At 55.9% G+C, this 16,681-nt stretch overlaps 5 protein-coding genes across 5 annotated transcripts; 3 read left to right on the top strand and 2 right to left on the bottom strand.

Moving 5' to 3' along the window:
- Nucleotides 1–745: 745 nt before the first annotated feature.
- On the bottom strand, nt 746–2,263 carry PG986_008293 (uncharacterized protein; the record flags this gene model as incomplete). The annotated part of the gene is made up of 1 exon (XM_066844515.1): nt 746–2,263. The coding sequence occupies one exon, from the start codon at nt 2,261–2,263 to the stop codon at nt 746–748; it is 1,518 nt and encodes a 505-aa protein (XP_066700627.1).
- Nucleotides 2,264–6,076: 3,813 nt separating this feature from the next.
- On the top strand, nt 6,077–9,697 carry PG986_008292 (uncharacterized protein; the record flags this gene model as incomplete). The annotated part of the gene is made up of 3 exons (XM_066844514.1): nt 6,077–6,083; nt 6,183–6,261; nt 6,409–9,697. The coding sequence occupies 3 exons, from the start codon at nt 6,077–6,079 to the stop codon at nt 9,695–9,697; spliced, it is 3,375 nt and encodes a 1,124-aa protein (XP_066700626.1).
- A 675-nt stretch (nt 9,698–10,372) lies between these two features.
- On the bottom strand, nt 10,373–10,854 carry PG986_008291 (dolichyl-phosphate mannosyltransferase polypeptide 2- regulatory subunit; the record flags this gene model as incomplete). Its single annotated transcript, XM_066844513.1, has 3 exons — nt 10,373–10,557; nt 10,624–10,708; nt 10,852–10,854. 3 exons carry the CDS (start codon nt 10,852–10,854, stop codon nt 10,373–10,375), a joined length of 273 nt encoding a protein of 90 aa, XP_066700625.1.
- Nucleotides 10,855–11,705: 851 nt separating this feature from the next.
- PG986_008290 (uncharacterized protein) lies at nt 11,706–14,283 on the top strand (the record flags this gene model as incomplete). The annotated part of the gene is made up of 2 exons (XM_066844512.1): nt 11,706–13,720; nt 13,779–14,283. The coding sequence occupies 2 exons, from the start codon at nt 11,706–11,708 to the stop codon at nt 14,281–14,283; spliced, it is 2,520 nt and encodes an 839-aa protein (XP_066700624.1).
- A 462-nt stretch (nt 14,284–14,745) lies between these two features.
- On the top strand, nt 14,746–16,571 carry PG986_008289 (uncharacterized protein; the record flags this gene model as incomplete). The annotated part of the gene is made up of 2 exons (XM_066844511.1): nt 14,746–14,753; nt 15,158–16,571. 2 exons carry the CDS (start codon nt 14,746–14,748, stop codon nt 16,569–16,571), a joined length of 1,422 nt encoding a protein of 473 aa, XP_066700623.1.
- Between the last annotated feature and the right edge of the window lie 110 nt (nt 16,572–16,681).

Raw genomic sequence — 16,681 nt, 5'->3', positions numbered from 1 at the left:
ATTTTAGAGACAGACAAATAGAGAGAGAGAGAGACGGCCAATGTCTAGTGTGCACCTTCTTGCTTCAACCCTTATTAGATACGTCTGATAACTCCTTTGCAGTGGTTCTTCATAGTGAAATGGCTTTGCTTCTGCATCTTGTATATACACATTGGACTGTAAGCTGGAACACTGTGTCTTTATCGATAATCTCTAAGCCATGATTTTTCCTCGAGTTGATGTTACAAACAGCAGACCCTCAGGCTTTTTATACCAGCCAGCGACGTTGATGAGTTAAACAAGATAGTCACTTGTTTATATTCGTTTAGCTACTGCCTTCAGTTACCGAGTCTGGGTATCTTGTGTTTTCACGGGAAGTCTACGAGAAGTCCAGCATGCCTGTCTCTGCTTTGTACAGGCAGACAGTACATACAGCTAGCTGGTGAGAGTTTTGATCTATGCTCTTACTTGCCCGGGTAATCTGAGGTCAAGCCTGAGTATGCATACTCATTGTGATAGGGTAAGCAAAGGTTCAATGTCTTGACAGAGCAAGGGTATAACATTATCCACGAACTAGCCATCCCAGACCATTGATTCAATCGCACGGCTAGAGTACAATAACAATAGTCTTGCCTCAACTCCACTAGTAGGCGTTTCTTCTTTTGGTTCTTCATCTCTTCATATAGGCTTTGATTTCTTGAACGAAATATACGTCCTTCTTCAAAGGCCTTGGCCGGTGCGGTGGCTGACCTGACTCTTTCCCTTCCTATTTGTTGTCCCCAAAGAATACGACTTGTACCGTCATGTCGTCCCGGATGTATCGGGCGGCAGGGCTGGTGAAAGCAAGCGCGGCTCGCAGGAGCTCGTCACGATTGCCTCCGAGGCCGTTGCGCATCAAGTGGACGGCCGCGTTGCGGTCCTGGAAAGTGCTGAAGTCGCTATCGTACCGGCAGGCGATGTCACCGAACACCGTGGGCGTCGATGTAGACGCATTCGAAACAGACCTGAGCTTCGGATCCTGCTTCTTGTCACACCAGCGGCCGACCAGGTCGACGGCCTCCTCGCTCGACATGGTGTCCCAGAGGCCGTCGGTTGCCAGGATCATGAAGCTGGGCGCCTGGGGAAGCTGGACGGTCGTCACGACGGGCAGGGCCGTCAGGTAGGGCCCCGTCTTGTACCCGCTGTACCTAACGGACGAGGGCAGGGCGGCGGCGTTGTACTCCCTCCTAAGGCGCGCGCGCAGGTCCTTGTCCCACTTCCAGCCGCCGTCACCAAAGGTGCGGGCCGGCTGCATGCCCCAGATCCGGCCGCCGGCGAGGATCTGCGGCTCGTCGGGGAACTGCGCCTGGATCCGGGCCTTCTCGTCTTCGTTCGCGCCGGTCTGGTCGACGGTCTCGAACGAGGCGGTCCAGGTGTTGCTGTTGTTCGCGTCCTTGCTGCCTACGATGGCGCGGCAGTCGCCGGTGGAGGCGATGTGTAGGGACTTGGTGCTGGGGTTGTACAGTGCCAGCAGGGCACACGAACCCGCGAATGCCGGCTCCAGTCTCCGGATCTTCTCGGGGAACGAGTGGGTTCCCTCGATAGTCTCTTTAGCACTCGTGACGAGCATGTCGTCCAGCTTGGTGAAGGCGGTCTGCAGAGCCTGCTGGATGTCGCCGTCGGTCGGGTTCTTGTTGCCGATATCCCGCAGCGCCTTCTGGACGAAGGGCATCAGCTGCTTGGTGAGCAGCTTCGACGTCTGCCGCCCGCAATGGCCATCGAAGACGGCCCAGGCCATCCAGTCCTCGCCTCCCAGGGGGCTCGCGAACCTGCCGTGCACGTAGGCGTCCTCGGTCGGGCTGTTGCTGGCCAGCTGCGCCACGTCGTAGTTGGCCACGCCGCCGACGGCGCCGGCCGAGTATGAGGAGGCGCCCTCGTTGAGCATCGCGGTGACGTCCTTGGACGACGGCGCGGGCGCGTACTTGATCTCGTCGGCGCGCCATCCTTCCCGCGCCTGGTCGTCGTCGAGATTGGGGACGCGGTTTGTGGTAGTGGCAGGTTTGGAGGAGGAAGCAGCACCACTACTACGGCCAGACCATTCGGTGTAGGCCCAGCTCAGTCCGGCGCCGGCGGCTAGACCAAACGATGTGGGGATGGCGGCAGAACTTCTCGGGCCGCTGCCGCCGCCGCCACCAGACGAGTTGAAGCGGAGGCCGCGAGGGGCTCGCGCGGCGGGGTTGGTTGTGGTGGTGGTGAGCAGTGGGCGCCAGTGGCCGCCGCGATTGAGGAGCCGGCGTGACAGCATGGTGTATCGTTTTTGCTGATGAGAAGCCCAGGCGGCCGGGTAAGAATGCAAGTATATCCGGTGTCGTGGGTAGCAATTGGGTTATGTCAAGACGTGACTTGATATTCAAAACGCGAAAGGCAGGTGGTTGGGGGGGTGCGTTTGGATCATTTGCAATCAAAACATAGACTGTGATCGAGTCGTATAGGCCAAAAAGGAACGAAATACCTGCATGACCTCGAATCAGTTCTTTGCAACCATCCATATGGAACCATTCATGATAATTGAGTGTCGATACAGAAGGAATGACCAAAATTGCATTACCTGTTCTCAGCAGTAGGGGTAGTCACTGCTCGTAATGCATTCGTTATGTACATCATCATGCCTTCACTTGTTATTCAGGTCAGTCGCATTCATCCCTCGCACCTACACACTAAAAGAAAGAAAAACACGGCGGAGCACATAAAACGAACGTGAGTGTCTGGATCGATCATAATGCTTATCTCCCATCGTTGTTTCCCATCTCTCTATTCCTGCCGGACTTTTACCATGGTATTCGGTAATTGGGAGATCACCAGATGTCTGTCTCCCCTACCCTGGGCCTCAGCACCAATGGACCGGCATTACCATCGCAGATAATGAAAGACCTTTGGAGCCGAACAGTATCTTCCAGGATTGAAATGCCATTCATCGTCTTTTCCCGCATTGTACACCTCCCTGCTTGAGCGGTTATCTTGACCACGGATTAGAGGTATCAATAAGGTTGTTTCCCTGGATGTAGTCACATTGAGATATCGTGCATGCGCCCGTTAGCCCACTCCACCGCTGCTAAATCAAGGGTCCTTGGTATCGGGCCCATACCCGTGGTATGTCGACGGACAGACACTGGGCGAGATCCAGACCGACTTCGCGACTCACGACTCACGAGGCCAATCTACATGTACACAATAACCGGCTAGAAACAAGGAAATCGAGATATCTTTCTACCGTCTTCCATGTTCCCATCTTTCGCTTATTAGCGGGGCAATGAATATATATGGTAGATTGCCTCGTCCTACATACCTGCTAGCCTCGACTGTCGGCCAGAGATGGCCGGGAGGCTAGAACCGTCAGCTGACTCCGGTACACCCCTCCATCTCGACGTCCCAAGTGTCCGGTGGGGGATGTCACGTTGAGGGGGATACTGCGGCTAGGCCATGTCAGGCACGGGCAAGATGCCTGCATCAAGACCCAAGGTGTGTGTGGTGTCTGGTGTGGTGAGGTCGTCAACCCATGGGTTGGTTCATGGGTTCATGGGTGGTTTTTGGCGGCCTATGCAACGCGTGTGCTTGCTCAGGAGGATCAACAGAAAAATATGCCTTCCCCCCCAATGCCTTGTACGAGGATAGGTTTGCTGTTCGAAGTATAAAACCCTTGAACAAAGGAACAAAGAGAGTTTCCCTGCAAAGCTCCCTCGAGCCTCGAGGGCTTGCGCGCCAGGCCGATGACGCAGTGGCGTTTGGGGGTCACCTGCGAAGATGATTTCGGGGCGCTCGTTCTTGAAGGGCATTGGCATGGATCCCCAAAGAGCCAACCACGGAGGACACAGGCAGGCAGGCTAACCAGGCCGTAGAGCTTCTTCTTCTTGATTTCCAAACCTACTAGGAGATAAGTCGTCATTTTAAGCCGGTACCTACATGCCTACATGTACTTTTGTGCTTTGTCTTCCAAGCTCCCTGCCTCCATGCAATGGGTTGAAAGAGGGCCGGAAACATTAGTGGCCGAATCTCGCTGTTTCACTGCCAGGCGCAGGCGTCTGGACGGGAGGTTATCGGCCTGGGTCTTGGCGGTCCCCGCAAGCATGCATCACCTCAGCAGCCAACGCGCCCGAGGTCTCAGCTGCACCAGGCGCAAGGTTAACTAAGTATGTAGGTACCTAACCTACATGCTATTATCAATACAGTCCATCCAGTCATACGAAGCCGGTTGATTGGGCAGCATCATACGACGTCAGTAGGTAGAGTATGGCTACATTAGGTACATTATGTATATCTATCTCTCCTGTACGATGAAACGATGTAGATTTAGAACGAACTATGTGCAAATTAATGTGATGTCCCTTGGTGACCCTCGCAATAAGGTAGAGACACATCCTAATTAATCCCAACACCCCGCGCTACAGGAAGGGAGATCTGCCTTTTTAAACGTTCCATCGATTGAAATGCCGGGCCCTTCGGCAGGGTTGTTGTGCCTTGGGTACATATCGCGCTGCAGTTGTTATCGTTATCGGCCTGTGTACGTACTTTACACTAATGTTATCTTGCATAAGTGGGTTGCATCCATGGGTAGTGGTATGGAGGGTAGTACGTACAGCGTGTCTTCCCCCCTCCTTCCTCAGCTCCGTTCCCAAGAGGATGGAATCTTGAACATGCATTATTACAGCACCTACTGCCTACGGACAAGCTTATTAGGGCGCATGTGTAATGCCCATGAGCAAGACTATCGGAAAATGAAGGGCTCAGGCTTAGTGCATGGTCCCTGACAAAGCTCACACCGTGATCGCAACGCGTAATCTCCAATGATGAATGTCGGTCTGGTTGGCCCTCGGTCCAGCCAGGGCCCGGCAGCCCAGCAGCCCAGCAAGCCAGCTGGTAAAGGTAAACAACGCCCCAAGCCCAGCAGTAGCCAGGCTGCTTGACCGTATGTCCTATCGAGGCATGTCCTCTATCTGCGTGTGGATGCATGTCTCTGTTGCTCGCTCTGCTCGCTCTCTCCCTCCGGCACCGGTTAGCAGGTTAGTAAGAACGAAACCCAGCCCGTCATGCTTGCAGTGCAGCCACCCTTTACGTGTTGGCTAGCAGCCAGGCACAGGGCACTTCATTAGACGATCCCACCAGCCCACCCCCTGTCCGTCTTGCCGTAAGGAGCACTGGAGGCACTCGAGGCCCCGGGTACATGCTAATAGTCTGCCTCCCAGTCCCCATTATCAGCAATAACCCCCTCATGATCCCTGTGAGTCGTCCTGCCTCGCCTGCCCTGCCTACCCCGCCTCCACGAACGAACGCAGCACGCACCTCTCTGACTTGGCTTGGCCGGCCGGCCTCCCTCTGGACTGACTGCCTGCCCTTACGTACTTGTCATCGGCCATCGTGGGGACCTCGTGCCGCCGGTCTGACTTACCTCCATCCACCCATCCATCATCCATCAAATCAATGATCCATCAGTTCCCCTGTTTTGGTTGCTTTGTTGTTGCTTCTCTCGGCCCTCTCTCTTGACGTCTTGGCCTCTCTCTTCTCTCCTTCTATCTTCTATCTCTCTTTGTCTCCTGTCTCTCTCCACACCCATTTACATCATATCATTCAGCAAAGAACAACCCCCCATAGTTTCCGGTTTCCTTTTACAATCCGTCCATACTTCCGCTCTGTGTGAATACTTGCATCTGCCCGGCATCTCTTTCTTTGGCCTTGTTCTGCAACGCGTAGATAATACTATACTCTCGATTCGGCTGTGCTGGATTCTTCCACTCCTTGGTCTCTGTCCCCCCTGCTTGGACCTGGACCGAACCCCTCACCTCGGCCTGTCACCCATTCGAGCGCGTACCGTAGCTCTCGCGCCGACGTCGCATTGTCACCTATCCCGGCCAACAGCCTATTAGACAGATACCCAACTACCACCACCACGACAACCCGAAAGTGTATATCCCTAGATACGATACGACCGATCCGCCTGAGCGTATAGTGTAATCGCGAATTTCGTTGCTGAGGTTCTATATCTGTCCTTAGGACGGGGCTCTTTCAGGAGCTCCTTTGCTGGGCGAGCAGGCAACTGCCCCAGCAATCTGCCACAGGTCTTTGAATGCCTGGTTCGTCTCTCCGCGATCCTTCCCCGTCCTCTTCTTCCACGGGAAGAAAAGGAGGCCGTAAACAAAAGCAGAGGCTTACCCAAGCTGCCTCGGACGCAGGTTCAAAGAAGAAAGACAAGAATGTCAAAGACGGTGGTGGGGTTGTCGCCGCGGTGACAAGACAGGCTACCAAGTTCTCGTACGTCTCGACCCTATTCTACCTACCTACCTACCTCTGTGTTGCCTGTCTGCCTGGCTAGTGCAAGTGTTACTGTGCGCGCAGGCCGCTCGGGGACGATGGTTGCTGTGAAATGCCCTAGTCTGACCTATTGTTTGTTGCTTGCAGAAATGGCAGTACCCCGAAGGAGCCGGCTTCACTGCCCGAGTCTCCTCCCAGTCCTGCCCAGACCCCCGAGTTGAAACCCGCAGCACCCGAGACCATCCCGGCAAACAGGAGCTCGTCGGCGGCAGAAGTGTCTCCGCTTCTAGATGCTGTGTCCGGTACATCGATAGCTACGAGCACGGCACCCAGCATGAGTGAGTGGGCAAGAAGCCACGGGGCACTGGCTGGGTCACCCAACCTCATCAGCATTATGGGCGAGTCACCACCGACTCAACCATCGTCATATGAGGATCCGCGAGGACTGCCACAACAATGGGTGCAGCAAAAAGCTTATGCCAATAACTTCACGCCTTCTTCCGCTTCTCCGCCTAATGCTGCAAGGCGCCCTTTGAGCTTTCAGCTGGATACTCAATATCCTGCCCACGACTTGCGATCTCAAACATCCTCACCTCCCGGCGGCCGGAGAAGCTCGATGCATTCGCCGTATCCTCAAGCCCGGGTGGGATCTCACCCACCCCTGCCTCACCAGCCTCAAGCCCACTTCTATGGTGTACCCGACCTCGACTTTGACCTGAACCCAAAGTCAGGTTTGAAGCCCGGAGACAGAGGCTACTATTTCGGTTTCGATACACTGTCAAGCCCCAACGTCAACTACTCATCCGGCAGTACTAACGTGGTCCTTGCCGGTTACGAAGGCGGAATCGACATATACGCTGTCTCCAAGCGTGGAATAGACCTTTTGACGAGCTTGAAAGGACTACGAGGCGGCGTCTACCAAGCAAAGATACTGCCATGGCATGGTACTGGCGACCAGCACAACATCTTTCCGCTCATTGCCGTGGCTATCCACGGCCCTGTTGTATCCAACAGCGTGCCCGATGCTTCATCTGAGACACAGTATGATGCGGGAGCAAGTCCTCATATGGACGGCGCAAGCCCTACGCCATCAGATGCCAATCAGCGTCAGGCCAACAGTGGCAAAACGGTGCCGACTATTGAAGCATACCAGACTACTGTCGAGATCTACTCGCTGCGGACAAATGCTCGGATCTGCACCCTCTTACAAACGCCAAGAATCCCAGTCAAGACTTCGGTACAGAACCCTATTCCCAAACGACCAAATCCGACTGGCGCCCTTCAGATCCATGCAGACGGAGGCAGCATCGTTGTTGCATCTGGTACAACCGGCGAATGCTGGATCTTCAAACAAGCTAAAGGCCCGTCGGATATGGGTGTGGAATTCCGATGCGTGGGCAAAGTGTGGACGTGCTTGCAGCATGCACAGAAGGATGACTCGACGCCAGAGGAGGAGACAGGCCGAAGTCCAAGCCCCTTACGGTCCAACCCGCAATCGCCGATTCTGGCAATCCGCGGAAGGTGGCTTGCATACTGTCCTCCGCCCTCGTCGTCTTCGATCGCACTTAATGCAACAATCGGAGTTCCCATTGACGGTAAAGTTCCGGGCCTGGTGTCACTGACCTCGCCTGTCGTGCCGCTGGAGACCTGCGGTGTTGATCAACCGCTGTCGGATGGTATGATGAATCGGATCATGCGAGAGACTACTCAAGAGGTTATCCAGGGGGCTAAATGGGTAGGCAAGCAGGGCATGCAACTCTGGAACAACTACTGGAAGCAACCTAGCCCCCAGTCTCAAGCACGCTCTGGTTCGGTCGGGTCGCCACCTTGGGGTCCGGCATATCCGAATAGAGCAGATTCGTCGGTCTTTCCACCAACTTACGGGGTTTCCGGCCAGGCTGTCACCAAGGATCCTGGTTTGGTTTCCATTGTTGACTTGCAGGTGCTAGAGCACTCGACGACAGTTCACCATGTCGCTACCTTCAAGGCTCCGCTCGGCTGCAGTTTCCTGTCGTTCTCACCAACTGGGTTATCCCTTTTCACCGCTAGCAGCAAAGGAGATGTCCAGACTGTCTGGGATCTCATGCGCATCCAGTACAGCAAAGCTTCTTCCCTCCAGAACTCGCAACCAGTTGGAGGTCACCATACACGTGTTAGACAAGTTGCCCAGTTCTCACGTATGACAGTTGCTCGCATTGTCGACGTAGCTTGGTCTAAGCCGAATGGAGAGCGAATCGCCATGGTTACAGAACGAGGTACTGTACATCTTCTGGATATGCCGTCATGCGCCTACACCTGGCCGCCCCCGCGAAGACGGGCCAAAGAACCGGAACAAGGCACTGGCACGCCCGAGACAGCCCCTTCTGCTGTGTCTATGGCGTCCAATGCTCTCAGCAGTGCTTATGGCGCGGCACGGCCACTCATCGCTCGCCAACGCCGAAGTAGCTCCAACACGCAGAATACCACCAGGTTGATGGACCACGCCAGTTACGGCGGCAAGGTTCTTGCTGCTGGCATCAGCCATTCCTTGGGCAATGCCGGAACCGCCATCAACCATTTGCGTCAAAACGGAGAGAACCGTGTCAGTCTGCCAACCAGCGGCCAGATTCCAAGTCTGTCATGTGTCACTTGGATAGCAGGCCGAAAGCACCCTTCACTGGTGGTCATTGGGGATGGTCTAATCCGAGTATTTGCAACCAAGGGACGCAAAACAACTTCGAGCAAGGACAAGCCTCGATTTCCTCGTGGCAACATGTACAAGGACTTCCGACTCAAACCCCTTTCGGATGACGTGATTGCACCAACCATCAGACAAGTACTTAGCGACTTGGAGGAGGACCTGGATATCACGCCTGGCGACTTCGAAGGCGGAAATACTCTGGTTCTGAAGCCGCGATCACGACCCAACGAATCGGAGCTCAGCCCTGAAGCATCGATCCCCCAGGCTGAGATAGAGTCCAGTGCTCCATACCAACCTTTCCACACTGATAGGCGGGTGGCCCTGTTTGAGTACAACGTCACTGATTCTGACCCTGCTGTTGCTGCTGTTACACAACTACTGAACTCGGCATCTCTGGAGGACGATCAGGTTCCTGCCCGTGGCAAGAGCAACAAGAAGAAACAGAAATTCGCAACCAAGCCGCCCAGATCGACAGGCAAGTCGGAGGCTTGGGCGTTTGGACAAAGCATTAATGCCGTCAGGATCGAGGTTGGACCGCCGATTCTTCTGGAAGATGACTTTAGCGACAGTACGGCTGATCACCGCGCGTTGCCCGCCTCGGCTATGGAGCGAGTTATGCAAGTGGGCGAGAACGATGAGCAGATTGTGGTGACGACCCGACGCCGAAGGGGCGGAAACCGGGTGTCAGATGCAGAGGAAGACGGATTCTTCGAGGACGACTGTGAAGTCCTCGACTTTGCGGACCAGAGAGTCTGAGAGCAGGAGAGCCTTGGATGACGGAGATGTTGACTATACATAGCCGATTTGGCACGAGAGTTCACAGACTTTGACATAGATATGTTTCAGAGGCGAATTGGCTAGGAGTGGCTCGGCGTTGCACTGCATTTGAGAGTCGACCATGGCGAGTGTTGTTGATGCGGCCGACTTGGGGACGCATAGAATATTTGCTTGATATCACCACTCGCTTGGCTTGAATAAGGATCGGATTTGTTGGAGTACAGAGTCTTGATTGTATGCATAGGACGGAACCCTCGACGGAAGACGTCTAGAGGCAGTAGTACACGCTCTGCACCAACTATGGGAGCCGCACACATAAGTCAATAGAAACCGTAAAGGCATGTTTGGCCGCCAATACTGGTGTGAATTGTGACGTTTTTTCTTTTCTTTCTCATTTTCTGATTTCTCGCAATTGCGCATTACTATAGTACCGTCAACTTGATTAAGGGTTTCCAGGCAAGCAGGGTACTTTTTTTTTGCCCTCGATATCCTCATATGACCATCTGTCCGGCGTGTGTTCTATCCCTTGGCCGGCTATCGTTGCCGTCGTCCGCCACCATGGACCAGGAAAGTACTTCCTTGACAACAGACGGCTCGACTGCCGCCCTTCTATATTATTACAAAAGCTCTCTCTGCTCCCATTATTGATTCGATTTAAGCCTTCTTCTTGGCAGCGGCCTTGGCCTTGGCGGCCTTCTTCTGGTTGCTGCGGATCATGACGACGCTCAGGAAGGAGCCGACGACGGCGGAGCCGAGGAGGACCAGGACGACGGGTATGCGGATGGCCCAGACTCGTGGGGGAAGACGTTCTGCAGGGGATGGTCCGCGTCGACGAAGGGCTGTTGTAGTGATAGGTGTCAGTTACATTAAGGGTAGCCGTCACGTTGGGTGGACTGGGATGTTACGTACCATAAGCAGAGTCCAGATGGAGTAGTAGATGAAAACGAAGGAGGCGGCCAAGAGCATGGCGAGGCCGACGAGTTTGTCGAGCTGCGGATAATGAGTCAGTCCATCATGGGTTATTTATTCGTTGTTCTACACACGTGCATGGCATGGCAGGGCATGTCATGGTTGGGGATTTCAGGGGAATGGAGACGACGGAGGGGGACAGCATTTTGAAGTTTAGGACGTACCATTGTCAATTAAAAGTCTAAAGGGTTATTCCTCCTTGAGAGGGGGTTTCTGGAATGAGTGTAGTGGAAAGTGAGTCTGGTCGGTCGAACAGCGTGGCAGTTTTGTGTCTTCTTCGTCGTCGTCCAAGAATTGAGAATTTGGGAAGGACAGCAGGGAAGGTGGGTAGGTGAGTACGGGTAGAGGACTAATAATCGCAAATAGTAGCAATGGTGTCCCTGAATTGGACAGCAGCAGCAGCTGAAGGTAAATTGGACGTCGCGACCACCACGCCCACGGGTACATCGATCAATCCACGTTGACGCACCCCTGGCCCGGTGTCCGGTGTCCAGTGTCCCGTGTCCCGCCCAATGAGAGCTGCCTGTGGACTGACCACTGTCTTCACGGTCACCATCAGACCGGTCAGCTTCTACTCAATGACCTTAAAATCTAGCTACAACACACACGAAGCATTCATTCAATGTCTATTCCTTAGTTCTACGGTTACAATTTCAGTGTCATGCAAACGTTGATGACATGATCAGACTGTATATCGTTGGGCCAGACCTGGTTAGCCCCGTGTCTTGTTAATGGGCATAGCTGCATACGACCCCAAAGTTAGCCCCATAATTATTAACTCAGCCGTCCTCACAAAAGCTCAAGAGAGCTAGCTTCTGGGAGGGAAGCCTCGTCGCAAAAGGTTGGCAGGCAGCTCTTTCTCCGATTAAAAAAAAACATCAAACTTCGACGTCACTTCACCACAACAAAACAAAATAAAAGGACGGGCCTCTGCGCTCTATCCCCCTTCCCGATCTGTCGTCCAGTATAGGCATTGTTTAGACCCGACTCCTTGATCCCAGCGACAAGAGCCGTCAGGATGGCTTCGCGGTCGCGGTCGCGGTCGCCCTCGCCTCGACGCGATGGAGGAGGAGACTGGCGCGATGGAGGGGAAAGACGACGACCTCGAAATGGTGGTGACAGCTATCGCCCCGGTGGCCGTCCGCCGGGAGATAACAACAATAATGAAGCGCCTCGCCGCCGCTCGCCGCCACGAAGGCGATCGCCCGTCCCTGAACCGACCGCCGAAGAGAAGCAAGCGGCTGCCAAAGCCGAGTACGAGAAGCTGCTCAACGCTCGCAGCGGAGGTCTCTACATCCCGCCAGCGCGCCTGCGTGCCCTGCAGGCCCAGATCACCGACAAGACGAGCAAGGAGTACCAAAAGATGGCCTGGGAGGCCCTAAAGAAGTCCATCAACGGTCTGATCAACAAGGTCAACATTGGCAACATCAAGGCCATCGTCCCCGAGATTTTCAACGAGAACCTGATCCGTGGCCGTGGCCTGTTCTGCCGCTCCGTCATGAAGGCCCAGGCGTCCAGTTTGCCCTTCACGCCCATCTACGCCGCCTTCGCCGCCATCATCAACACGAAGCTGCCCCAGGTAGGCGAGCTGCTGATCAAGAGACTGATTATGCAGTTCCGAAAGGCATTTAGGAGGAACGACAAGGCCGTGTGCCTGAGCTCGGCCATGTTTATCGCACACCTCGTCAACCAGCAGGTCGTCCACGAGATGCTGGCTGCCCAAATGCTGCTCCTTCTCCTGCAGAAGCCCACGGACGACAGTGTCGAGATTGCCGTCGGCCTGCTCAAGGAAGTCGGCGCCCATCTCGAAGACATGAACCCTGCCATCGCCAATGCCGTCTACGAGCAGGCTCGTAATATTCTCCACACCGCCGAGATCGAGACGCGTACGCAGTACATGGTCGAAGTGCTATTTGAGGTCAGGAAAAACAAGTACAAGGACAACCCTGCCATCAAGGAGGAGCTCGACCTGCTGAACGAGGAGGACATGATCACCCATAGGTTCGATCTGGATGCCGAGATCGACGTGCAGGATACCCTGAACATCTTCAAGTTCGATCCCGACTGGGAGGAGAACGAGGCGGCCTATAAGAAGCTACGAGCCGAGATTCTCGGTGAAGGCAGCGACTATTCGGATGACGAGGATGACGAAGATGAGAGCTCAGACGAGGAAGAGGATCAAGAGCAAAAGGCCGTGGAAATCAAGGATCAAAGCAATACCGATCTCGTCAACCTACGGAGAACCATCTACCTTACCATCATGTCTTCTATAGACCCCGAAGAAGGCGTTCACAAGCTCATGCGTGTAAACCTACCTGCGGGGCAGGAACCCGAGCTCCCGTCCATGATCGTGGAATGCTGTTCGCAGGAGAAAACCTATACAAAATACTTTGGTTTCTTGGCCGAACGCTTCAGCAAGATTAACCGGATGTGGCAGGGGATGTTTGAAGCGCTGTTCGCAGAAAAATATGCGACGATACATCGATACGAGACGAACCGGCTCCGTAATGTCGCTCGGGTATTTGGTCACCTTTTCGGTTCGGATGCTCTAGGATGGCATGCGCTGTCCTGCATTCACCTCAACGAGGACGAGACCACTTCGGCGTCGCGTATTTTTATCAAGATCATGTTCCAAGAGATGTCAGAAGAAATGGGAATGGTGAAGTTGCAGGCTCGCATGAAGGACGAGACTCTGCAGCCATATCTGGAGGGCCTTTTCCCGCACGACAACCCTCGAAACATTCGGTTCTCCATCAACTACTTCACCAGTATCGGTATGGGTGCCCTTACCGAGGAGATGCGCGAGTTCCTTGCCAACATGCCCAAGCCCGCGCTGCCTGCGCCGGCTGCTGCCGACGATTCAGACTCGGACTCGGTTTCGAGCTACTCATCATACACCGGCTCTTCTTACTCTTCTCGGTCACGATCGCGTACGCCGCCTCGCCGGGCTCTGGATAGGGGCCGCTCGCTCTCCCGCACACCTCCTAAACGGGGCCGAGCTGCGTCGTATAGCCGGAGCCGGAGCTACACCCGGTCGGTCTCTTACTCACGCTCACGGTCGAGATCTGCATCGCGAAGCCCTCCCCGCAAGGCTGCACGCCGAGACTCTTACTCAGCAAGCCCCCCGCCGCGTCGTGGCCGCCGTGATGACAGTTACTCACGGTCGCGGAGCCGGTCGCGCACCCCCGTCCGTGGGAAGGCGCCTGCAAGGGCTCGGTCCTACAGTAGCCGATCTCGCAGTCTCTCCCGGTCTCGGTCCCGATCCCGATCCTATACCCCATCGGTTTCACGCAGTCCGCCTCCGCGTAACGGCGCCCCTGCTCGTGGCCGACGCGATTCTTACTCTGCTAGCCCGCCTCCACGTAGACAGCCGGTCCGCCGGGGCAGTAGCTACTCCCGCTCCCCTTCGCCACCACCACGCCGTGGACGTCCCGTGTCTCGGTCCGCTAGCCCCGTCCCGCGGCGAAGGAGAAACACAAGCAGTGCGAGCAGCGGCGGCGGCGCCCCGCGTAAGCGTCGGCATAGCACCGTTAGCCGTTCGCCTAGTCCAGACGGTGGTGCCCCAGTGGGCAAGCGCAGACGGTATAGCACCGTGAGCCATGACGGTGGTGCTCCCGTGGGTAGTAAACGTATGAAACAAGAGGAACGATGAGGATGAGGCGAATCGGATAATGGCGTTTATGTCATGAGACTGTATAAGTAATTACGACAGAAGAATCAGGGAGGGAGAGTAGACTGACTGAGCATTGTTCCACGATTTGGGTGGGAGTTCTTTTTTGGCACATGCCTAGCGGTACGATATGATATCTTGGGGAGCCCAGATTCGAGCATATGCTATTCCGTGAATATATATCGATGATATCCTTGGCTGTTACTGTCTTGTTTTGATTATTATAGTGGTGAAAGTGACCTGGACTAATCTTTGGAGATTATGCTTCGTATGCGAATGGTTATTATGTTATTACCAGCTATCCCATCGACATTGGTTCTCCTGATGGGGCAACTGCTCCATCACGTAAAAGTTCATTTTTAAGCTTGCTCTATTGTAGATTGCACGAATGGCCGTGTCTCTCACGAGAACTACCTACCAAACTCCATGTTCGGATGAAGCAGATGCAATATGCTGATATGCGGCCGTTGCTACTCTTGAGGAGCCCCGCGCATGAGCACCACATTTCCAGGCTCGTTTTATCTTAGCGCTCTGGGGTCGCGAAGGAGAGAGAAGCTGCGACGCCGCCACGCTGGACAGGGTTCATTTTCGTTTACCACTGGCCTGAAATTAGAAGGGAGATAGCAGCAAACATTTTCAATTGCGAGGTGGTTTCCATCGACCAAGAACTATATATACTATTAGACGTCAAAGCCGTCCGCTGGTCTTGTAACCCCGAGCTTGTCTCGATGTTTTAGTTCCAAATCGACGAACGCTCAAAGTTTTCATCCTTTCCTGCGACAATGGTAAGCGGCCACAAGTGAACGAACAAAAACAACATTGCTCACCACACTACCGTGCATCCAGGCATCCGGCACCAAATATGCCCTGGTCGCCGTCTTCGTCGCCTGCAGCGCCTTCGGCGGCTGGGCGACCATTGGCTCGCTGCAGAAGACGGGCCTGGGCGCCCTGATCGAGGCTGTCCTCGCCGGCAACCAGGCGGCGTTCCCAGGCGGACCGGAGCCCTTCAAGCGCCGCTGGACCGGCCTGGCGCCAGTTGACGGGTTCTTGGGCGGGATCGTGGGCTTCTTCTCGGCCATCATCGACGGCAGCAACGCTCCTGACCGCAGCGGTAAGGTCGAGTGGGACGCGTACTTGTTCTACGTCTGGTTCGCGGGCCAGTTCGTCGCCGTCTGGGCCATGCTGCTGCTCGAGTCCCTGCGCGTCGGCAACCGGGGCCGGCTGGTTAGCTATGTTGGCCTCGTGGGCATGCTGTTCCAGGTCGGGACGTGGACCGTCGTCGGACCGCTGTACCTGGCGCTGCACCTGCTCACGAGCCCCGTGGCCTCGCTGAACCGCGGCGACGGCCCCCGGGCCTGCCGCGCCCTGTTCGTGCTGCTCTGGGACATGGCCCTGCTCCCCGCCGTCGTCACCCTGACCAACACCCTCCCCGCCGTCATCATGAGCGCCCCCGCCTCCGGGGACGCGTTCCTGGGCGGCGGCCTGACCGCGTCGGCGTCGGCGCACTACAAGGCCATCGCGTTCTGGCAGTTCTTCCCGCTCTGGAGCGTCTGCCTGCAGGCCTTCCTGAACCCGCTGTGCGCCTTCCTCTTCGGCTCCCTCCTGCCCGTCGACCCCGCCGGCAAGCCCGCCCCGCTCGGCCGCGGCTACCTCACCGGCGTCTCGGGCGTCTACCAGTTCGCCCTGACCGTCTGCGTCGGCGTCCACGCGCCCCTCGTCGCCGTCTCCCTCGCCCCCGCCGCCGCGCGCGCCTGGCTCGTGGCCCACGCGACCTCGCTCTCCGTCCCTGCCGCGTACGCGGGCCTGTTCGAAACGGCCACCTTCCGCGGCATCTTCGTCCCCGCCTCGCCCCTGGCTCCTCCCACCATCGCCGTCGGCGCCGTCAACGGCGGCACCATCGCCTACACCGGCGTCGCGCAGGCCGCCGCCCACTTCCTCCGCTACGACATGCTCGTCGGCGCCGTGCCCTTCCTGCTCTGGGCCGCGTACCTGCACCAGACGACCGCCAAGACGCCCCTCAGTCCGTTCGCGCTCGTGCGCAAAGTCGCCTTCTGGGCCGTCGTGGGCGGGGCGTACGCGCCCGCCGTCGCGCTGCTGTGGGGGCGGGACCAGGTCGTGCTCGAGGAGGACGAGCCGCTTCGGGTGGCGGCGGCGGTGCGGGCGGTTGCTGGGGGTGGTGGTGGTACTACCACGACTACCAAGAAGGCGCAGTAAGGAGACGTGTGTTTGTTTTGGCAGAAAGGAGGGTGGATATTGTTCGAGATTCTGGGTATGTAAGGGATCCGTGTGGCCGGGAAAGAGGATGGATCGCTGCGGCTTCTTGA

This window comes from Apiospora aurea (genome assembly GCF_038362705.1).
Source record: "Apiospora aurea strain CBS 24483 chromosome Unknown utg000005l_segment0_segment0, whole genome shotgun sequence".
Classification (NCBI taxonomy): Eukaryota; Fungi; Ascomycota; class Sordariomycetes; order Amphisphaeriales; family Apiosporaceae; genus Apiospora; species Apiospora aurea.
Note: the sequence above shows the minus strand (reverse complement) of the source record. Positions and strands in the feature narration are given on the sequence as shown.